At 48.0% G+C, this 26,294-nt stretch overlaps 1 protein-coding gene across 1 annotated transcript in view; it reads left to right on the forward strand.

Moving 5' to 3' along the window:
- CACNA1B (calcium voltage-gated channel subunit alpha1 B) overlaps positions 1-26,294 on the forward strand; it is a 239,660-nt gene that overhangs the window by 14,993 nt on the left and 198,373 nt on the right. The window contains 1 exon segment of the mRNA XM_078382858.1: positions 5,391-5,530. Within this exon segment, the coding sequence (XP_078238984.1) occupies positions 5,391-5,530 (140 nt within the window).

Genomic DNA, 26,294 nt, shown 5'->3' on the forward strand with positions numbered 1-26,294 from the left:
CTCTCTCTCTCTCTCTCTCTGCTTCTGAGCTTGCTTCTCCCTCCCCCTTCGAATTCAGCCCATCTTCCAAAAAGCTTAGCCCGTGGTGCCAAAATCCAAATCCTTTCGTAGCCAGCCATTCAACCCAAGTATTTCCCATTCTATTCATTTTCTGAGCACTGTTACGGATGGGCAAGCAGACTCTCTGGGCCCCTCCAAAGTCCTTGGATTTCTTTCCCGGAGCTTCAAAGTCCGACGTGATTTCTTCCTAGCTCCTCTTGGCTGTGTCCTTTGTTCCCACTTGGAGGAGAAGAAAGGGACAGATCTTTGTAGGTTTTGTGAGTGCTGGCAACCCTACCGTTACGTCCCTCATCCGTCCTCCGGGGAGACAGTATTGCTGGTGGGTCCCTGGATCTTCCTGGCATATTTCAGTTTCTGTCCCACACAGTAGGGAGTCAGTTTCCTACTACAACTCCTCCTCCTCCTCCTCCTCCTCTTCATCATCATCATCATCATCATCATCATCATCATCTTCTTCTTCTTCTTCTTCTTCTTCTTCTTCTTCTTCTTCTTCTTCTTCTTCCTCTTCTTCTTCTTCTTCTTCTTCTTCTTCTTCTTCTTCTTCTTCTTCTTCTTCTTCTTCTGTAGAAGAAGCAACTGTACTTTGCTAAGCTTCAGCCTTACTCATGTCCTCCCGTGGGGTCCAGCTGTTTGGCAGAGTCCTCTTCAAGAATCTGAAAGCGGTTTTGCCGTTCCACTGTTGAAGACTGTTTCCTTTTTTTCCGCTCCTAACTGCGACCCTTTCCCCGGTTGCCTCCTGCGCACTCGGCGTGCTCTCTCCTCCACATTCTCCTCCACTGCTTTCTCTTGCGGTTCTTCCACCTCCAGTGCTCCCCCACCCCCTTGAGTGCTGCTGCTGCTGAAGAGTTCTGTGTATGCCCTTTCATCTCGTAGAGCCTTAAGCCTGGGCACTTCCCCTCCTGCCAGATGTTCCTGGACTAACACTCCCAGCAGCCTCCACCACAAGCTGTGTTGGCCAGAATTCCCGGGAGTTGCAGTCCAAGAACACACCTGGGGACCCCAGGTTGGGATCTCCTGCTCCAAGCCCAGTCTGCACCACTGGACAGAAGAGCCAGGGGAAGCTTATCTTCCTTCTTCTTCCATGGTGTTTGGCTCATGGAGCTTTACGCTGTCCTTCACAGATGGCCAGGTCAGGAGCATACGGGTGTACTGCGGGTGAGGGAGTATAGCACAAGTAGAAATGTTTTTGCATTGTACCAGGGAGCCCTGGCATCAGCTGGAATGGGTTGGAGAGGGCAACGGCTTCCTTCCTCCTCTTCTGTCACCTCTTTTTTTCCTGTCATGCCCACGATGCTCGTGGTGGCAGGATGGTCAGAGCTCACTCAGCGCAAAGGTCCAAACTGGTCCCGTGCGGAGGGAGTTTGACATTTGGCCTTTTGGATTGTGGTGGAAATCTTTCGCTTCCCATGTTGCTGCTTTTCTTCACATTCTACACGCATCTTCTCCCCGTTCTTGTTTGGTAATCAGGTCAGAAGACTTCCATGTTTTCTTTCCTGCTTTCCCATTTTTGCACGAATTGGAAGCCATTTTCCCCCCTGAATGGGTTTACTAGTTTTGCACCTTTGTAGTTTTGGAAGATTTAGCTGTGTTAGATTGTGCAAGCCTATCTGGCAAAATCCAAAGGGAAAAAAAGAGACACAAAAATGTGGCACCTTAAAGACAGACTTTTCTATTTTAATTATATTATAATTAAAAATGTTTTACTTTTGGCAATTTTACCTCATTTGTGCTGTTTCCCCCACCTGGCTTGAAAAGTGTTTGTGTGCATTTTTAAAAAATTGTGTGAATGACATGTTAGTCATTCCCATTTACAAGGATGTGTCTTCTTTTCTGCACACTCTGTTACTCTGGAATGCTCTTAAAATTTCTCCCGGATGTGCAAATTCATGAGGTGTGTTGCGTCTCTCAGCAAGTCTCAAGAGGTGCAAAAAGGCCTGGTGTATCACAGCTGCTGAGGCCAACCCAAGCGTGTGGCTCTGCCTGTTTGGCGTTTCTACTGCCAGCGGCCGCCGTCCTCGTTGGCTTCCGCACTCGCTACTTGGGCCTAGGGTGCTCCATCCTCCGCTCTTGCCTCAGAAGGGCTGCCACGCTGAAGGACCTTTTGTTGTTGTTTAGTCGTTTAGTCATGTCCAACTCTTTGTGACCCCACGGATCAGAGCACGCCAGGCCCTCCTGTCTTCCATTGTCTCCTGGAGTTTGGTCAAATTTATGTTGTCAAATTCACTTTGGTGACACTGTCCATCCATCTCCTCCTCCGTCGTCCCCTTCTCCTCTTGCCTTCACACTTTCCCAACATCAGGGTCTTTTCCAGGGAGTCTTCTCTTCTCATGAGATGGCCAAAGTATTGGAGCCTCAGCTTCAGGATCTGTCCTTCCAGTGAGCACCCAGGGTTGATTTCCTTCAGAACGGATAGGTTTGTTCTCCTTGCAGTCCAGGGGACTCTCAAGAGCCTCCTCCAGCACCACAATTCAAAAGCATCCGTTCTTCGGCAGTCAGCCTTCTTTATGGTCCAGCTCTCACTTCCATACATCACAACAGGAAAAACCATATGCGGACCTTTGTCGGCAAGGTGACGTCTCTGCTTTTTAAGGTGCTGTCTAGGTTTGTCATCGCTTTCCTCCCAAGAAGCAGGAGTCTTTTAATTTCATGGCTGCTGTCGCCCTCTGCAGTGATCATGGAGCCCAAGAAAGTAAAATCTGTCACCAGAGTTTTGTTGAAGGACCTGCTCCCCTCCAAACAGGTCCTCGAGGGAAACAGCTGCTTGGTCCACATTTGATGTTTATGATTGTGAAGCACAAAAGGGAAGAGTGGGGGTTTCAACATTGCCTCTCCACACACTGGACGCCTGGGCCGTCCAACTTTGCAGCTACACAGGTCTCTTGGTCATAGACTTTTCCACTCCAGTGAGGGACTCCAGAATATGCTTATGTGTTTTTTCATTTAAAGTATTCCCCCCACCTTCTCCTTAAAAAGGACCCATTAAAAGATATGTAGAAGATGAAAGCAGTTATTTAAAAAGCATCAGACAAATACCACCCTAAAAAGGGTAAACAAAACCGACACCAAAACATGTTCAGAGCAACAAGGCTAAAAATCCTCAGTCAAGATGGGAAGGCCTGTCTGAAGAGACAGGTCTTGGTTCAGTTGCAGAAGGACAGTCAAGAGGGGGGTCCCCAGCTGGGCTTCCAGTGGGAGAGAGTTCCATAGTCTCGATGCTGCTTAAAAACCATTTCCAGCTTTTCTTCTGAGTATATAAGACTCTTCTCTTCAGTAAGGCTTTTTCTCAGTCCCTGGCTGCCTAAGGAGAAGGGCAAGTGGTGGGATTCAGCAGGCCAACAAACGGTTCTGCAGAACCAATAATACATTAGCTACCGGATCTGTAGAACTGGTGCGAACCTGCTGAATCCCACCACTGGAGAAGGGGGGGGTGGCTGCCTTTCCCTTCCGCTCTTCCAAGTTTTTGTATCTCTGGTTTTAATATCGTAAGCCTCCTTCGGCAAACGGCTGGGTAGAGTATAAATATTTGCCACCAGTCTTGAAGTCAGTGCAGAGAGACGGCCATGCCAGCCAGGGTCCTCTTTTCTGCTCCCCGGCTCCCCTGTCAACAGGCTGCCTCTCTTAAGCCGGCGCCCGTGTGTCACCCTGCAGGTGACGCCCCACCTGCGTCTGCCTGCTCCGCTCCGCGCCAGTATGAGGAGAAAGGAGCACATGGCCCCCCGGGGGAGCTAATTTCCGCAGATGGTTTCTCGTTTGCTGGGGATGCGTGGCTTGTCATGCTCAGACTTCACTTGCCCAGTTTTTGCAGATGCTTCTGACATGGCGGCCGCGCACAGCGGATCTCTGCCTTATTTAACATGACAGCTTTTTCACTCAGCTAATGGATCTCGAGGTTTTTTGTTTTTTTTTTGGCCTAACCGCAGGTTCTCCCTTCAGCCATGCATGAGCCACTCACATTAACCTCTGTTAAAAAGCAGGTCTTTCTATTCTTTTCTTTTTCTGGCACACACCTTCATTTTTATCAGGGCAGTATCTTGGAGAGAGCGCAGTTAGGGAATGGGTTACAATGAATGCTAAAGATTTTGTGGAACCTTAAGTTGCTTTCCAGCACCAAGATATTCTGCGTAGAACTGTAACACCACGGCTTGGTGGGTGCTGTTAATTCACCCTCCCGAGACCCGGAAAAAAAAGGATACATATCGGGGTCATTTCTGAGCTCAACCCAGTATGTGGGCGACGTGGCTCTGTGTCACCCCGAACGCACCCAATATCTTGTCGATTTGGGAAGCTAACCAAGAGTTGTTCCTGGTGAAGACCTAGAAGGATGACCACAGAGATCTCCGGGTAGAGCTAGGAAAGAATTCTGCCCCAAACCCCAGAGACCTGCGTCTGCCAGTCAGAGCCAAAAACATTGCCTACCTTACCCGATGCTCTGATTCAGTATAACTCATCCGTCTGAATTTCCCCGTCATTTGTTGGAAGCTGGGGATGCAGGTGGGGCGACCACTTTGAAAAAAAGAAAGTGGTTCTGGGTCTCTAACAGATGTGTAAAAGAGGGCACTTCTGCAGGTGTAGCTTGTGAGACAAGGTCCATTAGCCAAAGAACGACCCACCGGCAGAACCAGACTCCTTCTGAGTCGAAGGCTGCTTGTGAGTAGACCTTTCCTTAGACAAGAGGCGGCCTGCAGGTGTGTTCCAGGATTCCGCCTTCCGGGCAAGGTGCCCCATCTGTTTACCCAAAGGGACGGAGGGAGGGGCTTCCTTGAGCTTTGGCCCCCCTCCATGGGGGGGACTTGGTTTGTGGTGGGTTCTGCCCCATCAAACCCCTTTATGATATTTAGGTGGCTAGCTCTCTCTCTCTATGTGAAGAAACCTCTCCTAGCACATCGATAGAATCGTAGAGCTGGATGGGGGCCCTCTAAGGCCATCAAGTCCAGCCCCCTGCTCAGGATCCAAGTCAAAGCAGGTCTGACGGAGGGTGGTCCAATTTTCTCCAGTGCTGGAGTGCTCACCATGAGGTCGTGGCTTCCACTGTCATACTGCTCTAACAGTTAGGAAGTTTTACATTTTCTATTCCTTCCAACTTTGACGTTATTGTATATGCCATTTTGTTTTAATGCTGTTCCACCCCCTCACCCCCCCCCAAGTTGGGATTTGACTTTCTTTTAGCTGCTTATTTCTGAACAGTGGTTGCAAAGCCAAACTCTGCTTTTACGAACTGAATTCTCCTTTGATCCTGAACGGTATGTCCTTTGGGGCAAACCTCCCTGAAAGGATGTCCAGTCCGGAACGGCAGCCGACAGATGACAATGTTGAACCTTCTTCTTTTTCAGGATGATACTGAACCGTATTTCATTGGAATATTTTGCTTTGAAGCTGGCATAAAAATCATGGCGCTGGGGTTTGTTTTCCACAAAGGCTCTTATCTTCGAAACGGCTGGAACGTGATGGATTTTGTTGTCGTCCTTACTGGGTAAGTAACTTTTTCTTCTTCCCCCCCCCCCCCCGTGGCCCTGTGCTCGTGGCCTCTCTCAGTCCCTGTGTGTCTTTAATAAATCGGAGGAGAGTTCAGTGCCTCTGTTAGTATGCTTATTCTTATCAGAGAGGTGAAGGAGAGGGCAGGTGGTTAAGGACTTAGAGCAAAGCTGCATTGAAAGACACGTACAGTATGCGTAAAAGGAAAAGCTGTGGTGGAGACTTTTTAGCCTATTTTGTTCAGAAAGGGCTTATGGGCCCCTTTCTCCCTCTCCTTTTGGCGAACAATGGATGGCAAGTTTTTTCTTTTTTGTTTTTATTCCACAAAAGCTTTCTTTTGAAAAACCACAGAATGGTTTTAATGCAAGATACGTTTTTAGAAAAAGAGAACATTAAACAATGGGTAGAAAAGGCTGGTGTGATGTTTTGCAGAGAGCAAAGGGGCACGAGATCACGGAAAGCTGGTTAGAAAATCATCAGTGTACTTATGCATGCGAGTAAATCCGTTCTGAATAAGGTGTTCTTGGTTTTCTCTTAAATCGTTTTGGCTTTATTGTGAATCGAACTCTACCTCCTGCTTATCTGTATCAATGTGTGTTTTTCTAGCTGGAACCGAATAAAAGAGGACATTTGAAAATTAAAGAAAGCATTCCAGAGTTTTGATAGCTGGAGTAATAGAAAACGTGTTTGGTTTTTTTGAGGAGAAAGAAATGAGTAATGAGTTTTATAATGCCTGCTTGTTGGCACTTTGGGCTTCTGGAAGTGTGTGTTTGTGAAAAATCATGTGAAGTTACCCATTGCATCTCTTGTAAAATTCGATCAGTGAGGCAAAGTGACTGCATGAAAGAGGTTGTGCTTTCTCCAAAATGCTGGGACTTCCTTTCGAAGAACACAAGGTTGGCTTGCACCCCTGATGTCCTTCTGCCACCCGAAAAAGCGTCCTTTGGAGATGGGTTTTCAGAATGGGATTTTAACTGTATTTTCCTTTAGCTATCTGGTGCATATTTAAAAACGGAGTGTGTTTCAAAGTTTCCTGCCTTTCGTTCATGCCAGCCTATACGCTTTGGCCTATGCCTACTGGACTCTCCTTTCTTCCGTCAGAATCATTAATCCCATTTCCTTTTATTGCTCTTCCCCGGGTACTCTAAAACTTTGGGCAAATCTCTGCAGCAGGAATTTTGGGGTCACAGAAGACTGGAACCCTTCAGCAAACGTTTAAAAAGCTCAGTCGCAACTCTTTGAATCTTCGGTGTATATGATTTTGATGGTGGGTTGGGTGGGGAGAGAGGCTCATGGGTGGGGTACAAGAGAGGTGTGGCTTGCATGTGACGCCAGGGCCACGTCCCCCCCCCTGCTCCCAGATTTTCCCCACTGTGCTTGCCTGGACATGTCACCCAGGGCCACGTGGAAATGTAGTTGTCTGGTTGAAATGTTGATCTACCAGGGACTTTTTTGTGCCTTGTGGAGAAGGGGTCCTTGGAAGGTGGTGTGTGAAGAACTGTCTGCAGTTGGTGGCCTCCTTCGAAGGTGCCAGCCCCCCCCCCCCAAAGAGGCTGTATGGCCTCTGAAGAAGGGCTGCTGGAAATGGGGGGAAAAGAAGAAAGAGGAGAACCAGAAACTGGGCAGGCCGGGGGGGGGGGCTTGTTTCCTTCTCCCTCCTTTGGATGACGTTAATTCTTCTTGTTGGTCCTACTGGTGGTTGAGTCCAGATTGTGTAGCATGTTCTTTTCCGAGCGCTGTCACTCTTGTGTGTCTGTGTGTATGGAGGGGATTGGACGTAAAGGCACAATGTCCCCCGCGCGACATGGGCACTTGCCTTGCCAGCTTCTCCTTGCCTCTAGTCTCAAGTGCTGTTTGATCTTCGGGATATAATTGCGCAATAGCAGTTTTGATTAGACATCTGTAATAAAGGTGCCTTGTCGTTGTCATCAGACACGAGCATCCTTTTGAGGTACATGACAGCTCATGTCGCTGGCTTCTGACTTTGCTGGCGATCCTAGCTGGATGGTATTGAACCTGTCTTGTACAGGAGCTTCCCGCCAGGCAGGCAGCAGGAAAAGGCTTTGCATCTCCTCGGTGACATTTCTTCACAGAGGCCCGCTGCAGGGAAGAGGTTGCCGGCTGCTTTAGAGGCTGCCATTTCGACCCAAGAGTCCAAGCAGGGGGCTTATCCCACGCGCCCTTCCAAAAGATCCGGTGCTAGTATTTGTGCACGTGATGATAATCATGAACCAAGACGGAGTGATAATTTCAGCCAATTTCTTCTACTGACAGCATCCTGGAGTTTTCAAATGTCTTCACAAATATGCTGGGAAAACGTGAAATCAAAAATATTTGAATGTGGGTGAAAGTAACAAATTTGCTAATCGAGATTACTCACCTCATCTGATTTTGAAGACCTGTGTTGATGATGCTGGATTGGTGTTGACACCCTCCCCCCCTTTTCTTTTTTAAATGTTGAGGGGTTGTCTGGCATTACATGCATAGTAGGAAAGTACAACACAATCCTCTCAATGCTGGGAAGGGCTGCACCGCTTTAATTTGGCGGTACAAATGTATAATTTCATTTCAGTTTGATTTTTTTTTGAGGAATTACTCAGTATTTTCAGAGTAAATGGAAAGAACTTGAGGTTTAAGATATTTAAATATGGGTGGAAGTGAAGTTAAGGGGCAGAAACAGATGATAGGGTAACTTCCGAGCTAAAAGATGATAAGACATTATTTTTCCAAAACCAGTTTTTTTTGGGGGGGGCAGTGGGGAGCTGCAGAGGTCACATAATCAACTTGCAATGGATGTCTTTGCTGATATTTTCATGAACAGCCACAAAAGCACATTGATTTATAGCTGGAAAAAGAAAAGAAAAAACAATAGAGAAAAAACCAATGATCTTTAACTTATAAGGGAGTGCAGCTTCTAATTGTGAAGCTAGCGTCTCCTCTGTTTCTGCCTTGACAGAATCTTCCATGTCACAGCTGGGAGGAATTTCTTGATTCGGCTGAAGATCAAATCAGCAGTTTGCTAAATCTGTCACTAACGTGCTCTGCAGAATTGTGGGCCTTTTGTCAGGTAGCATCTTTTATGTCCTTCCTCATTTCACCTCTCAGGCAGATGGGAAGCCTCTTCTCTGTAGAGGGCCTCTCTGAACTGACGGGTCTCTCAGCGCTTTATTTAGGTCTCTGGCTGCTCCTTGTCGGGGGCTGGACTTGATGACCCCAAGGGTCCCTTCCAGCTCTGCAGTTCTGGTTATTAGTTGGATGGACTGCTTAGCGGTTCAGGTCTCTGGCTGCAGAACCAAAGGTTGGGAATGGGAGTTCGGTTCCCCCACCGGGCCTCCTTGACTGAGGTTGGACTTGATGACCCCGAGGGTCCCTTCCAACGCTGCAGTTGTTGTTTCTAACAAAATAAAAACTGGAATTAAAATTAAAACCTTGTGTGTGGCCTCGGCAGCTCCATCCTTCCCACCTTCTTTCCCACCTCTCCTGAATATCCTTTCTCAAGGATCTAAGATTATTATTAGTATCATTATAATTCTCTGAGATTATTTCAAGAAAGGAAACAGTTTTGTGGAAGTCCTTACGTTCAGCGGTCTCATTTTGCTAATACAGTACTTCCTTTCTGGGGAGAATTCTTGCCTAGGAGACTAGGTTAGAAAGAGGTCAATTAGGGAATGGGCTGGAGAAGTTGGATAATGCTTTGAGGGGACATGATTCGTTTTGTTTTCTGCTCTGCTGGTAAGATGCATTCAGTTTTGGTTGCCTTTGGAAGGCAGGGTGGCATTAAACCAATTTTTCCCCAGCTTCTCCAGCTGTGAGCAATAAAAATGGCAAAATGATCTATAGTAGTTAAGTCTGCTGCTGAGATAGCATTTAATGCAGGTAGCTCTTAGGGCTCATTTCTTCCCATCCATTTCTCGGCCTCACTTTGAATGCCATCCTGCCTGAATGGCTTCCAAGGTTACTCAACTTCTGGATGAAACCACAGCTTTAATATATATACAGAGTGAGCATGAGTTGAGAAGCAGGGTGTTCATGAACCAGTCTTGGGTGGTGGTTTGAGTGCTGAATTGGGGAGACCCACGACTCACTCATAGCAAAAAAAGTGCAGCCAGTTGCTCTGTTGTTGCACAAAAGTAGTAGAATATGAACCAACCAACAATACAAATGTATATAATAAAGGCCCAGCCTTGTGCTATGTACATGAGTATGCTGCGCCACGGAGAAGAATCTGAGATTAGCCAAGAGATTGTTAAGACCAGTACTAATTACTGTAACATGCTCTATGTGGGCTGCCTCTGGGAAGTGTCTGGAAATTTCAGCAGGAGCCAGATTGCTAACTGGGGTCGGACATGGATCACACACACACACACACCTGTTTGAGCAGCTCCACTGGCTACTGATCTGGTTCGGGGCACATTTCGGAGGGGCTGGTCGGAGCCTATAGAGCCCTCGACGGCTTGGGCCCGAGGGGTTTCACGGAGCATCTCTCCCCTTAGGAGCCTGCCCGGGTCTTAAGATCACCAGGGGAGGCCCTTCTCTCGGTTCCATCATCCCCACAGGTGCTCTTGGTGGGGACATGGCAGAGGGCCTTCTCTGCTGCTGCTGGTGCTGCTCCCAGACTTTGGAACTCCGTCCCACTGGAAGCCAGGCTGAGGCTCCATCTTTGATGTCCTTCCACAAGGAAGCAAAGACAGACAGGCTTTCCCTTAAAGACTGGCTCTTTAAGGGTGGGGCTTAATATAGATGGTTGTGCCTTATTGCTTCGAGTGCCTTCTTGGTGTGGCTTTTGTTTACTGTCTTTTAGAGTGGCATATGTTTGATCCTTTTTAATATTTGTGTACTTACTGAAGGAAGGAAAGAAGGAAGGAAAGAAGGAAGGAAGGATGGAAGGATGGATGGATGGTATACCCCTCTTTTACCTTTCATGAATGGTAATTGTGGGGAGTATGGGCAGAGCTGTTCATACATGTCAGGAAGTCATCTTATTCTTTACCCCAGCAGCCGAACGGTTTGGGCATGCCCTAGATTCAGAAGTGGGTGGTCGGGAGAGAAGCTGAATGCGGTTGGTGGCTCCCGTGGGGGCCGTGAATCCACTCTGCTTCCCAGCGCAAGCTGTGAAGGAGCTCTCCAAAGTGCTGAACCGAGTTTGGGGGACCAGGACCAGCAGCACTTTCGATCGTGCCTGTAAAATAGGTACCCACGCCTGGAGCGATTTTTTCCAACCCTGAAAAAACAAAGTCGCTGTATTTCCCGGCGGGGGGTGGGGGGAAGAGCTGAACTCTTCTCTGGCTCAGGGGACGATCCAAATCATAAAAGAATCACGAGGGCTGTACACCTTGCCTTGTTCAAGAGAAATTTCATGAGTCACCAAGATTCATGATTTCAAGCCGGGGAATTGCAAAACTCAGTTGCTTCTCAAGTTTCTGGTCTTAAAGCAGCAAAGGGAACTTTTAAAATGTATTACCTCTTCCTCTCTCTCTGATGGCTACTTGACTCCTGAATCTATTCTGAAATGGGATTTTCCCCCCCTAGCATCCCATCTTACACATCTACGTTAACTTTACAACATTTTTTGCTGGCTGTTGCAGTAGGAGGATTGGTACTTCTTTTAATTCAGATATTGGGATGTTAATTAAAAAAATAATCCAGAGTTCTGGTTTCATCCACCACGGTTAATATCATATTGAGCTAAACTGGAGCTAACTTGATCCTTTTTAGTATTTGTGTACTTAATGTACACAACCTTCAGAACATGGCCAAAGAGCCAAAAAAACCCACAACAAGCACCGGAGCTAATAGTTTCTAGTCAAAAAGGTGCTTGTTTTAGTGTAACTTGCTTGGGTTTGCAGAATGAAGATGCTTGTTGCCACAATCTTGTTTACTTTCAGGGAGATTAATTTGGTGATTAATAACAGCAAGGCAGAGAAATAGACTTCTCTCCCATAGCAGATTAATTTTCCTCTAACTATATATATTTAAACTGCATTTGGGTTCTAGGAAAGATGTAATTTGTGACCCGGTCCATTCTTGTGTGATAAATATTTTTTTTATAAAAAAAATACTGCTTGGCACATGATAGCAATTTTTAAAAAATATTTCTATCAGTTTTGAAGAAAGAATGTGCGCATTTGAGACTAGAAATGTGCAAAAATGTATCCTGCAATAACCAGTGCCTTCTCACATAATTTAAAGAATAAAAATAAATGTAAGCATTAGAAGGGTTGTTTGTGACTTTAGAAGCAATGAACTTCTCCATTTCTGCTTGTTTTTTCCCCTCTGCATTCAGCTTCTCAAGAAAATAAAGACACTGGAGACATTTTGTTCAGTTTGTGCAAAAAAGCATTGGGCGGGGTGGGGGTGGGGGAAAAGGCTCACGTCTTCCTCTTGCTGGGGGTGGGCGAGATCTCTTATGGGGGAGGAGGGCGGGAGCCTTGGCGGGTGGCCTTGCCATTTTGCCACCTCCTCCAGATTTGTGGAGGGAGGTTCTAGCTTGCAAAGGGAGATGCTTCCACTCGCCTGGATGGCTGGGCCTCCCTGAGGTTTTCAGCGACAGGTCCCCTTTCTTTCTTCATTCTAGCTGAGGAACCCCAGCCAACAGAGCTTGGGGTGAAATATCAGCAAGCTTGGGTTTCCCATCACACCAGCCTTGCAGTACGATCCACCAACCACGCTAGGCTTCGTTCTGGGCACACCATGGAAGCGGCTGCCGTCTTGACCTTGGGCTTCGTGGGAGCCTGGCCCTCCTGTTGGTCCTGCGGAGCAGGTTGCCAGCCGGGGCGGGGCAAAGCGTGGCCCTTCGGGTGCTGTTCAGCAAACGGGTGCCCCCCCCAACAGTTTGCAAGGATGCTGTAGGCACAAGGTGATGATCAGAATCCCACCCCACTGTGACTTTGCTGTTGGTTGGCCTGCAGCCCTCTGAGCTCTAGCCAGCCGAGGCAAAACAACCGAGGCTGGGGAGTGGCTTTTATCCTCTCCCCTCCCTGCCTTCTCTTCCCTTTCCCGTCTTTGGCTCTCCTTCAGTCTCGCAAGTGTGTCTCTGGTGCCCAGAGAACTCTGACAATCAAAATATTTGTGTTGGCAGTAATAGTAATAGTAATAATAATGGGGGACGACAGAGGATGAGATGGTTGGACAGGGTCATTGAAGCGACCAACATGAATTTGACACAACTCTGGGAGGCGGTGGAAGACAGGAGGGCCTGGCGTGCTCTGGTCCATGGGGTCATGAAGAGTCGGACACGACTGAACGACTAAACAAAACAAAAACAATAATAATGAAATCACCACCACCATCATCACTATGTGCCATGAAGTCAATTCTGACTTATGGTGAGCCTTTTCAGGCTTTTCCAGGTAGAAAGTACTCAGAAGTGGTTTCCCCTTCCTCTAGAGGTAGCCCTGGGGCCACCGTGCAGCCGGCCCAAGGATACACAGGCTGGCTCTCTCTCCCCCCCCCCTTTTAAAATCAGGAGACCCAGTGGGGGACTCAAACTCCCAACCTCTGGCTCCCCAGCCGGTGAGCTAAAACCACTGAGCTCTCCAGCCAGTGTTGGTTCTATTAGTAGATTTGATAAAACCGGGAGAGGGGATGAACAAAATGGTCTTTATGCAGCTCAGGCTGAAGGAGAGAAAAACGGCTTCTCTTGCCACAAGAGAGAACCAATGTGACAGAAGCCTTTTTTTCCGCCCGCAAAGTCTCCCCTGCTGGCTTCGGCGTACCTATCCTGGCTAGCAGTTCTTTCGTTCTCCTTTCTTTTAATTTAGAGCAAGAAGAATAAGCTCCGTTGCCATTTCACCTGCGTGACATCATTGCAGAGTGTTGTCTGCAAACTCTGCAGTTTGGCTGCCTGGGGGAGAACAAAATAAAATAAAATAAAATAAAATGACCCGGGCGAGCAGCAGCCACTTCTCACCAGTAGGGTCCTTAATGGGGCTGGTAGCACCAGACAAGCTCATTAATCAAGGCGCCGGTTTCCCAGATTTCTGTGCAATTAGCATACAGGGAAAAGAGAAAATCAGCTGTGCCAGGCTACTTAGCTGACAAGTGGCGGTGTCGGCCGGCTCCTGGGTTGTTTTATGGAGGGTGCTGCGATTGTGGGCATGTGAATTTAGGAAGACATCTTTTTATTCCATTACTCCATCTGGCTCAAGCACAAAAAAAAAAAAAACGAGAGGGCACATTTAGCATGTCATTAGAAGCTCACTTATTATATCATTAGCAGCAGAAGCCAGAAGTAAAAGGTGTCTGTTTATTGTAACGCAAGCTGGCCTCATTCCATCCCTGGCTAATTACCTTGCTTTTGTTTTGTGACTGATCATCCCAGCATGGATTTCATTGGCAAGTTTGGTGGCTCTGGTGTGGAGCTTTGAAGGAAGTGCATATCTTACTTGTACATAATGCTAGGAAAAAAGGCATTCCCCTTCTTGTGGCATTTTTTTCTGTCTCACATATTTTATAAATCACGTTGCAGGCTTTTCTACAGCTTTTCCTACCTCCCATTTTCAGAAGCTGTCTGAAATGTTGGGCAGGTGTTTAGCCAGTCCTAGTGAGGTGTAGTGGATAGACTGGCAGACTAGGCTTCTGGAGGCCAGGGTTTGAATCCCCGCTCAGCCATGGAAACTCCCGGGGGGGCGGGATGTACAGAACTGGTAAAGCCATTCCTTAAATACCTCACTTACCTTACAAACCCTGTTAGGGCCATCAGTAGTTACTTCCAAGTAGAACAGGCTCGTTGAAGACAAAGGGTGTTCAAAAGCATCAGATTTCTGTTTGCTGGGCACCAGAGATGGTCTCCGTCTCCAGGAGCCAGAGATCTGGCTGAGGTTAGTCAGCTTCCTACTCTCTGTTGTGGGGGGGGGCAGGAGAGGGTAACTTAGAGCAGAGGCACCGAGAGTGATGGCGGTCTCCCCATCAGCAGAGCTGGAGATTGCATGTAGAGGGCATAGCAAGTAAATGGAAGGCGACAGAGGCCAAATGGCAATGGACGCCAACTGTCTTAAAAGGGGGGGGGGAGTGAACTCATACGGTCATCGGATACCGCCTGTGAACTTTCTTAGGCTTCCTTGTTCCCTCTGGGCTGTGTTGCAGTCCTTCCAGTGCCTGGGAATGGGTTTGCCCATCAGTAATATATCTTGCCATGAGTTATTCCTGTTCCCACGGAGAATCCTTTTGGGTGTTTTCGTCTTGAAGGGGTAATTAAAAGCCACTGATTGTTAAAAAAAAAAAACAATTGCTCTTGGCGGCGATAACTTCTAGAGCTTGTTGCAGATAAGGGCCAAAAGCCCTACCGACAGAAGGGAAAGAGTAAAACACACAGCAGCAAATTGCTGCAAAGTGACAATTCCCGGTCTGGACTCCTCATTGTGTACCAGCCTAGTGGCCGTGCACTTGACTGGGAATGCAAGCAAGCTGGGAGAGTGTGACTGCTCCAAAGCAAGCCAGTGAGGTTGGCAGCAGGGAAGGGGCTTTGGGGGGGGGGAGCGTTCCAAGTCCCAGTCGAACACATGATCTCATTGGCTTTCTGAAAATCACCATTACAGGATTATGCACCACCTGCTTCCAGGCTGAACGCTCAGAGGTCAGGGTTTCCCAGCTGTTGAAGTCCATTCCTAAGGCCTTCAGATCCCACTTGCAGATGTCCTTGTATTGCAGCTGTGGTCTCCCTTCTGGGGTGATATCTCTGCACTAATTCTCCGTACAGGAGATCCTTTGGAATCCGAGCATCAGCCATTCTCACGACATGCCCGAGCCAGCGTAGACGTTGCTGTTTCAGTAATGTTTTTTTCCACCAATTTTTTCCACCAATTGGAGCGAGTGTGCTCTGATGGTGACTGACCTCGTGTCAGTCCCCTTGCCATGGTCAGATCACCATCTGGTAAAATGTAACCTCACAATGGCTCTCCCACCTCGCAGGGAGCAGGGACCTACTGTCATGGTCCACCCTCGAAGGCTACTGGATCCAGTTGGATTCCAGGACGCCATGAGAGGTGTTACAGCTGACCTGGCTAGCGCTCCTGTTGACACTGTGGTGGATAGCTGGTCCATGGCTGCCACCAGGGCCATAGAAACGATCGCGTCTAAACGCTCTCTCCGGCGCAGAACTCGCCCGGCGCCCTGGTTTAACCAGGAGCTTCGAGCAATGAAGCGAATAAGGAGAAGGCTAGAGCGTAGATGGAGGAAGAACCCGACGGATCATAATTGGATAGCTGTTAAGGTCGCAACTAACCTTTACCTGAATAAGGTAAAGGCTGCATGTCGATCATTCTTCGCTAACTGGATAAGTGAAGCGTCCAACCAGCAGGCGGAGTTATTCCGTATAGTGCGCGACCTATCCGGAACTGGTTCAGGTGATAGGCCTCCCCCTAGTTTTTCACCTGACCAGTTCGCAGCCTTTTTAAAATCTAAAGTGGAGGCCATCCGCTGGGAGCTCTCTCCTTTTTTAAACACAGTGAGCTGAGCAGAGATGTCCAGGGCTCCGTCTTGCCCGGTGACTTTCGACTCCTTTCAGCCTGTAACACCTGATTCTGTGGCCAGGGTGCTTGGTCGCTGTTGGGCCTCCTCCTCCTCCTTGGACCCTTGCCCAGCCTGGCTAATCAAAGCAGCCAGGCCAATAACAACAGAATGGGCCACAGCAATAATAAATGGGTCTTTCCTTGAGGGCAGGTTTCCCTCTGCCCTCAAGGAGACACTCATTAGGCCCATAAGAAAGAAACCTAGTTTGGCGGTGGACGAAATTGGCAATTATAGGCCCGTTGCCAATGTTCCTTTCATGAGCAAAGTGGTCGAGAGGGTGGTGGCCGATCGGCTCCAAGCCCACTTGGATGAAACAGATGCCCTGGATCCGTTTCAGTCGGGCTTCAGGCCGCGCCATGGTACAGAGACGGCATTGGTCGCCCTGTATGATGACTTATTGAGGGAGGCCGACAGGGGCAAAATGTTTCTGCTGGTCCTCCTCGACATTTCGGCGGCCTTTGATACCGTTGACCACGGTATCCTCCTGGGGAGGCTCTCTGAGTTAGGAATAGGAGGCCGGGCTCTGGCCTGGCTCCGTTCCTTCTTGGAGGACCGTCCCCAGAGAGTACAGCTTGGGGAGAGTGTCTCGGCCCTGTGGAGTCTCAACTGTGGGGTTCCACAGGGGTCAATTATCTCCCCAATGCTGTTTAACATCTATATGAGGCCGCTGGGTGGAGTCATTAGGGGATGTGGGGCTTCGTGTCATCAATATGCCGATGACACCCAGCTCTACATCTCCTTTTCACCAACTGCAGGTGATGCCGTCCTGTCCCTTCAGCGCTGCCTGGGGGCCGTACTGCAATGGATGCAGGAGAACGGACTGAGGCTGAACCCGGACGAGACGGAAGTTCTGAGGGTGGGTGGCCCCGTGGTAGGCGGCTTGAGTGACTCTCTCATGTTTGGGGGGGGGTCGTCCTGGCCGCGAAGAGTGGGGTCCACAGCCTGGGCATACATTTGGACCCGACGCTCACCATGGAAACACAGGTGGCGTCGGTAGTCCACACCGCATTTTTCCATCTTTGGCGGATTGCCCGGCTGCGACCCTATCTTGACATGGGGGCGCTCACTACCTTGGTGCATGCGCTCGTAATCTCAAGATTAGATCACTGTAACGCGCTCTACGTGGGGCTGCCTTTGAGGCTGACACGGAAACTTCAGGTGGCGCAGAATGCGGCGGCCAGGCTCCTTACAGGACTGAGAAAATATCAACACATCTCTCCAACGCTGGCTGCATTGCATTGGCTGCCCATCTGTTTCCGTGTCAACTTCAAAGTTTTAATGCTTACTTATAAGGCCCTAAACAGTTTAGGACCTCGATATTTGGCGGAACGCCTGCTTCCACCAAGGTCTACCCGGATCACCTGCGCGAGTCAGGAGGTGAGGCTGAGGAGCCTGACGCTGAGAGAGGCCCGGAAGGAGAAGACACAAAACTGGGCCTTCTCAGTGGTGGCTCCTCACCTCTGGAACAATCTCCCTCCGTAGATTCACGCGTCCCTACGCTGGGCATCTTTAAAACCCAATTAAAAACATGGTTGTTTATTCAGGCCTTCCCTCCAGCCAGCTCTTAATTTATTAATTTTTTCTTCTTTACTTTTTCTTTCTCTTACTTTATTTTTGTAATATTTTATTGTACCTTTTACTGAATTAGCATGTACTTGCCTGTGTTTTATTGTCCGATTTTGTATTGGAAGCCGCCTAGAGTGGACTGGTAGTCCAGATAGGCGGGGCATAAATCAAATAAATAAATCAAATAAATAAATCAAATAAATAAAATGTATACATGTTGAAAATTCCAGCTCATTCTCGGACTACTCTATTTGGAGCAGTATCTCTGCTGTTCCTAATATTGCCATTTTTCGTAGCTCTGATGGTGGTGTGATTGCTAAGATCTGCCACTGCTTATAGTATTGTGTGAAATTTCTCAATATTGTTCCCAAAGCCCCAATGACGACAGGGACTACGGAAGTGTGTTTCATCCCCAAGCGAGATGTTTCGATTACCAGGTCTCTGTATTGTGGTGGTTGTGGTTGTGGTGGCTGTCTCTTCTCAGTGTTGGCCAATCAATCAATCAATCAATCAATCAATCAATCAATCAATCAATCAATCAATCAATCAATCAATCAATCAATCAATCAATCAATCAATCAATCAATCAATATCCAAGTAGAGAAGGGTAGAGAAAGTACAGCAGTGAAGCAAGTTCATGGCCCCAGTGCGGACTGTTTCTCCCTTTGGTTTTTGTCATATCAGTATAAAGAACTATTTTCTTCAATTTTTTTCTTCATATGTTACAAGGTTGGGGTGCCAGGAGCCGGGGCCGTGCTTCACCTTGATTCAGCCTGAACAAAGGATGTGTGGCACGAAGTGCAGAAATGGTTGTCCTGTAAATCCCAGCTTCTTTTAAAATTATTATTATTATTATTATTATTATTATTATTATTATTATTATTATTATTATTATTATTATTATTATTATTATTATTATTATTATTATTATTATTATTATTATTATTATTATTAATTGTATTTATACCCCGCCTATCTAGCCATTTTGACCACTCTAGGCGGTTTACAACATAAAACATAACAAGTTCAAGAAAAATTTATAACAATCTTGTAACAAATTTATAACAAAATGACAATAAACCCAAGGTTCTGACTCCAGCCGGTGTCCCTGGTAATCTTGGAAAACGATCAGGACGGTCTGTTCTCCGCGGTGTAGGAAAGGCAAGACCGTGGTATTCCAGATCCTTTGAATGACAACCCCACAGTCCTTTGTCATTGGCAACCACACCCTGGGGGTTCCGAGGGAGGTCGCCCAAACATCTGGACTGCCAAAGATTCACCACCCGGCAGCCCCCGAGACTTTTTGATGAACAGAGATTACTAGGTTTTCTTTGACTCACCACTCATTTTCCTGTCCCTCTGAGTGTAGATTAAATCCTCGTAGCATCTGGGCTAGAATGAGTTGGATTTCTTTGGGAGCAATATTGTTATCGTCAGTTGTTTCAGTGCAAAGTTATTTGGGGTAGTTTGGTCTTGAAGGGGCAATTAAGACCCATTAGCTTTAGCAAAAACCTTTTTGGCAGGTTGGTTGGATTTAAGATAAAGTGGACTGGTGTGGCTGCTTGAAATGTTGGCCTTTCCTTTGGGGAGTGGTTAGGGGAACTGCTGTGATGAACACACCCTCACCAAAAGGTGTTGGATTCCCACTGCTGCGAATCTCATTTTGGTCGAGATGCAGGAGAAACCTATTTCTCTGGTGGAGTCCTGACTGTGGAGATTCTGACTGCTAAACCCTTCCTTGTTCATGTTTGAAAGTGCCTGGCAAAGACCATTTTATTTAAAGCTTTGCCTGCCTGCCTGCTTTTCCTTCCTTCCTTCCTTCCTTCCTTCCTTCCTTCCTTCCTTCCTTCCTTCCTTCCTTCCTTCCTTCCTTCCTTCCTTCCTACCTTCCTACCTACCTACCTACCTACCTACCTACCTACCTACCTACCTACCTACCTACCTACCTACCTACCTACCTGCCGAGTGTCTGATCCATGTAACTTCCAGGAATGCTTACGATGGTAATAAAAGGCAGAACATCCCAGCACTGAATTTAACCTTCTTGTTAGGCGTGCCTTCTACAGTTCAGGCCATCTTTAATGTGATTGCCACAGCATGGCAAGGGTGCAGAGGTGGCCAGAGTGTGAAAAAGAGAGCCAGGGTGAAGGAGAAGCAACATCCCCCTTTGGCTAGCCTTAGGACACCGTTGCTCATGATAACGCCACTGTCAGTTGCCTCTGAAGTCCAGGAATCTGCCAAGATTTATATTATAGATCCTCCTTGAGTGTTTGGGGCATAATTCGGTGGAAGCAGCTCAGTTTGTGCATGAGGGCAGATGGGACACTGTCCCACAGAATCCTCAGGGAATGTCGGGCCACCCTGTTCCTACCTGTTTCCTTGCCAATATAGGTGTGTGTGAATGTAAACGCTTTCCAGCCTTTCCTGGCTATCTCTGTGTATGGAGCACTCACTCCTGCCGTGGCTGCATCCACAGCCTTGGGTCTTACCAACAGCTCCCAGCAAACGTTCCCTCAAATGTTCCTCCAGTGCTGGGCAAGGGCCTGATCCAAACGGGTGACTGCGCTGGCTACGGCTGTGCAGCTTGGAGGGGATGTTGACTGCCAGTGAGTGTTTGAACATCTGGTTTGCATGCATCAGGTTCAAGGCTGAGTATCCCATACGCAGGAGAGGCTGGCAGCTCTGAGGTCCGTGGGGCATCCACCTTCACCGTGTTTTAGCTTGAAATGTATAGCAGCTGTCCCTGGTGCTGATCCATTTCCTCAAATTATCTGAACAAACTTTATTGCTTAAAACCATAGGTCATCACAATAGACCTAGTAGCAACACAAAACATATAGGACACTGACTCCATAGAGTTACACATAAATGCAGTCATGGTTCTATGGATGCATAAAGTGACACAGCCACCCTTGTTCCTTAAGACGTTTGAGGCTTGGCACGTATCTCCTTTTCTACCCAAGCTCATTATATGACTTGATTGATAGTGGTTGTATCAAGCAGTATAGATAGCTGAGCCAAGGGTGGTCTGTCACGTGGAGATCTAAGGATACAACCAGAAAATTGACTGCTGAGGTCTTGTCCAAAGGGCAGTTTAATAAATAATGAGAAGCATCTTCAACCTCGGCTGATCCACAAATACAAAGTCTTTGCTGAAACGCATTTCAGCACCAAGAAGAGCTTCTTAAAGTTCAGACTGAAACAAAGTGGATATAGTGCCCCACTGATGTCGGGGCCAGTGGCCTCCACAGCCTGTGTATCGTGGTGGGGAAGGCTAAAACCTAAATACTAGCCAGGCCTCACCTAGCTTAGCTTCCCAAAATCAGACCTCTTCAGGCGCACTTAGCATGTTCCGGTGGAGTGCTGCCTGAGTGCCTAGAACAGCGGTCAGACTTAGTGCGGCTGACTTGCCTGCTTAAGCCTGAGAGCACCGAGGAAACCCCCCCAATGCAACCTCTTCTAGACTTGTTTGAGCAGTTTTCTTTTTTTGGGGGGGGGGGAATGAATGGAAAGGAAGATGCAAATCTCTGAAAATCTGCCAGAGCTGGCGGAATCCATCCATTATGGAGTGCCTCTGGAAGAGGGGAAATCGGCCTCTTCTTCCCCTCTGTTGTTTCAGTTCACCTTTAAAGGCACTTCGGTTGTTCCCCAATTTTGGCATAAAATGTTAATACATTTGGAGGCTGCTTGAAAATGAAACAACATAATTTATCGGTCCTTCTTTTCCCCACCCTGCAACAGGACAGGGTGTTTTGTTTTTCAGTCTGTGAGTGGTTTTGTACAAAATAGAACTCACCAAAATGAAGAACTTAACCTTTGAACGGGATGAGCTTCAGGGGTGGTGGTGACGATGGGCCATCAAGTCACTTCTGACTTAGGGTGACTCCATGAATGAGTGATCTCCAGAGTCCTTGATAGTCAACTCAGGTTCCTTGAGGGAGTCAGTCCATCTTGTATTGGGTCTTCCTCTTTTCCTGCTGCCTTCTACTTTTGCTAGCATTATTGTCTCTTCCAGAGAATCCTGCCTTCTCAGGATGTGCCCAAAGTAGGACCGCCTCTTGTTTCAGATTCTTTCCTTCCCGAGATAGTTCAGGCTTGATTGGATCTATGACCCACTTGTTTGTCTTTCTGGAGGGATCCTATAGCATCTCTCTTCAGCTGCTCTCTGGGATGATTGACCTGTGCCTATTAAGGCAACTGTTGCCAAGCCTGGACCCTCGTATGCTATTAGCCTACATTTCCTTGGAATCCCTGACCTCAGTGTCTGGTGATCCTAAGCTTGGGAACCCCTGCGCCTAGCCCACGGCTGGAGGAAAGCGTTGCTTGCATCTTTTGTAGTCCTTTATTGTTGGCTTTTCGAGGCAGGAGTGCACTCCTAAAGGGTCAAAATCCATTTGTCTTGCCCTCTCCATCCCCACTCCTTTCTTATTCCTTGCTTTAAAACAAGGAGGGTTGACTCTCCAGCTATCGCCGGACTGCACCACCAACTCACTGCTAGCCTCGCCAGCAGATTTGCTAGGAGGGTAGAAATGGGGAGACGGTCAGTGTGCTTTTCCTGTTGCAAGAAAGCCAACAAAGGCTCTTGTGGCACCTCAAAACATTCATAAACGTCATTTGTCAGAAGCTTTTCTGGACTGCAGATTAGGCCAAGAAGCAGGCTGAATTGCATTAAAATGTTCGATGGGAAACGGGAAAGAAATTTTACTCTCCTCAGCTTCCCACGATGTGTGTGTGTGTGTGTGTGTGTGTGTGTGTTAGCCTGCATAATGGATTGCCCCATCCTCGGTCTATTGAATCAGATGTTCCCTTTGCTGTCGCCCATGGAGAAGCCATCACCCCTGCTACGTTTCTATGGTGATATCCTACTTAGCTGGAGTTTGTGTAGCAGGGATGCTTAAAAGGGTGTGTGGTTTGTCTTTCCCCGTCTCTTTCCTCTGCGCAAATGGATCCTTATAGCAAGGCGCCCAGCCCAGCCAAGGGCCCTCAGAAGGAATGCATCTCTGCAAGAGAAGGCATTTCATGCCAGCCTTGGCAATCGCCTCTCTTCATATCTCAGATACATTTTTTTTTTTTTTTTTTTTGCTGTTTGTCACACTAGCGTGGTGATAGATGCAGGGAAAAGAAACTGTAAATAATTCTCTCCACCCTGTGAGCGGCCGAGGTATTCTGTAGCTGTAAGTAAGAGAAATAGAAAGAGAGAGAGATAAAAAAATTCATCTTTTTAAAAATTGGGTGTGGTTTAAGAAAGTTGGAACAAATTTTGCAAAAATGACAGGGCCTACTGCCTTGGAGGATGGATTTCTAAGGATTGGTTTACTAAGAATTGATGTAATTCAGAATTTGTGAACATAGCCCACTTCAGCTATCTCTGTCTTTGTCACCTTCCTTTGAAACTTCCTTTCTCCACCCCCCCCCCCCCGGGTATGTTGAGATCTGTAAAGGAACCACCTGAGCTGATTGGGCAGAAGTGGTGTGAGCCCACGGTTGAGATCCCAATGAGATCTTGGACGGAACAATGTCCCTTTGGGGGAATTTTCCATAAGCTTGAAAGGATGCTCCGTGTTCAGGGAGGTGTCAGTCCTGCTGTGCCCAACTGGGGTTGGTGTTTGCGAAGCTGGGCCAGATGCCATTGTTGAGTAACAGAGGGCGAGGTTTGGAGAGTCCTTCCCTGGGACTTCCAGTCACCGTCACGGTGGGAAACCTGTGGATGGATGGGTGACAATAAAATTCTGCCTCTCTGATATAATACTAGAACTTCCGGAGGTAATGCAGTGAAGCTGAATGGTGACAGATTCAGGAGCAATATAAGGATATACTTCTTGAAACAATGGCTGGAGGCACTTGGGCACAAGGAAGTAAATTGCCACCAGTTAACACACCTCCAAGACACTGTGCCACAGTGTGGAAGGGATGGTCACTCTTGGCCTTCTCAGCCACACTTGATGCTGTTCCGGGTCCTCTATTTAGAGCACGTGACCATATAGTCTCTCCAGACTGAAGGATGCCTAATCTAATCTAAGACACTCTTTGTTGGCTATCAAGTTGTGCGTGGCTCAGGGTTCAACGGATAATGCCTACAGAGATTGCTTAACTTAGGGTGATTCACTTCCAAAAGTGAGGACTTTTGTGTACATGGGCAACAGGATTTCATCATCTGCGTAGTTAAACGATGGGATTCCGGACTGCAGGATGCAAGGTGGCGCAACGGCCGTGGCGAAGATGGCTTCTGCTTGGATAAATCCATGTTGATTGGGGTCCTCAAGAGCGGTGTGTCACCTCCTGCCTCTACTGGGTGCTGGGGAACAGGTGACATGGGCTTATGGATGGGCTGGCCAAGACAACCGGGTGGCCACGGCGTGGCCAGCCTGCTCCTCGGGGTACCTGGCCCAGCGCTCCCTCCAACCTGGCAAGGCTGTGAAAGGCAATGCCATTCAAGCCTCCGTGCGAGGCCGGCCGAGGTGGCCGCTTGAGTTTTCCATTCACAAGAGTGTCTTGGCTTCAGAAAGGAGCTGCCTGCATTTTTCTTTGCTGCCTTTTTGATGAATGGCTTGTGGCAATGGAGAAAATGAAACATAATCGTTTACAGGAAAACTTAAAACAAATAACAGTGTAATGAAGATAAAACCGTACAAACAGCCACAGAGCCAGGGAGAAGTCAATGGCGCAGGCGTATTGATTGCAGAAGCCTCAACAGGACAGCCAGAGACAAGGGGACGGGGGGGGGGGAGAGGGACACCTCCTCCCACCTAAATTAACTAACACCCTCTTGAGCTTAAAGGAAAACGCGCAGATGACACCCAATGTTCATTAGAGTAACACCAGAGAAACGTGCCACCCAGTGTGAAATCCTGAACTTCACACTTGATCTCAGAGCTCGGAAAGCGGACATTTTTGTTTGGATTGCCGTTTCTGGAACCTCTCCCAGCCAGAGGGAAAGGGGAAAGGGTTGCAGAGAGATGATGCGAAGCCTGGCTGAGACCACACTGGAAACAAGGGAGGATTGCCCTATATTTTTGGACATTTGGGAATCAAAGGCTTCTTGGTGTGTTATGGAACACTTGGCATCTGGGAAGATACCTGGATATTGAGGAACTCTGGAACTGGTTGATCCAAGCACAGTTAATTTGCCATTTCGGTTATAAATGTAAGTAAGGATACAAGAAGAACACAGGAAGGAAGGTAGGGGCCAAAGAACCATAGGAAACAGCTCTTGGTTTGTTGTTAATGAGACCTAGCACATGACTGTCTATTCCGGAGTGAGGGTTCGCTGGTTTGTTGGGTTGAGTCGGTTCAGGTTTGTCAAAACCGACAAAGCAAAATGAACCAAACTGATGAACTTTCTAAACAATTTTTGCTCCTCTCGTTCTGTTTCGCCTATTTCCCCCCCTCACCCCATTTCCCCTGCCCCTCCCCCCCCTGAACCCCTCCCCCCACCTCTTTCTGGTCCCGCCTCCTTGTCCTCCTCCATCATCGCCCAAATGGTGGCCGTGCAGCCTTCCAGGAGCCCGGGGGGTCACCCCCTGCTGTGCATGCGCCAGATGATCTCCCGGATCAACCGGAACTCCAGCGTATGTGCTGAGTCTTGTCCTACTCTTTGTGACCCCATGGACCAGAGCACCCCAGGCCCTCCAGTCTTCCACTGCCTCCTGGAGTTGGGTCATATTCATGCTGGTCGCTTCGATGACCCTGTCCAGCCATCTCATCCTCTGTCATCCCCTTTTCCTCTTGCCTTCACATTTTCCCAACATCAGGGGCTTTTCCAGGGAGTCTTCTCTTCTCATGAGATGGCCAAAGTACTGGAGCCTCAGCTTCAGGATCTGTCCTTCCAGCGAGCACTCAGGGTTGATTTCCTTCAGAATGGAGAGGTTTGTTCTCCTTGCAGTTCAGCTCATTCGAGGTGGTCTAGTGGAGTTCTCTCCCATCACTGGGTCTCCATTCCATGTTTACGGGCGCCATGGATTCAACGTGGCATCTTCTGTATGTGAAGGAAATGCTCGGTTCTTGTGCTTTGGCTGCTCCTGATTGTGCCAGGCCAGAAAGCCATGGATTTGTATGGGCTCCTTGGAGTTGGTCCATCCATAAGAGATTGGCGCGCCTCTTCTTTTCTTAGACTGCTGGACATCTCGGCGGCTTAGCTGCCTGGCTGCCGGCGTCCCACTGTGGGCTTCTCTGACATGGGACGGATCCGATGCTCCCGAGGGTCCTTTCTTTCTCTGCAGTCCTGAGACGATCATGAAGGACATGTCGGCCTGGTGGAGCTGCCTGAGAAGTAGGTGGGCATCCGTCTCTTTTTTGGGGAAACAGATCTTCCTCTACAAGGCACTGGTTTCCAACAGGAAGGAGGAGTTCACCTCCGTTTACCCTCCTCGGATGCCATCTTCTCCTCAAAACCTAACTGGCGCCAACCCAGCTCTCCCTGCGCACGTTCAAAGGGTAGTGAAAGGATTTTTAAGGTAGCTTCTCACTGCCTTGTCTCGGTTCCATCTCTCTTTCCCCCTCCCCACACTTTTTAATGGGATTTTTGGGTCTTGACAGGCCAGGAGCCGTAATCAAATCTCATGCTTCAGGGCATGCAGTAATTACCTCCAGGGTCCAGGAAGGAAATGTGTTTCGGCTCCCTCCTCCGCCCCGTTCTTCCTTCTCTGTTTACTTAACATGTGCCGCTCATTCACTCACGAGGAGGAGGA

This window comes from Pogona vitticeps, chromosome ZW-PAR (assembly GCF_051106095.1).
Source record: "Pogona vitticeps strain Pit_001003342236 chromosome ZW-PAR, PviZW2.1, whole genome shotgun sequence".
NCBI lineage: Eukaryota > Metazoa > Chordata > Lepidosauria > Squamata > Agamidae > Pogona > Pogona vitticeps.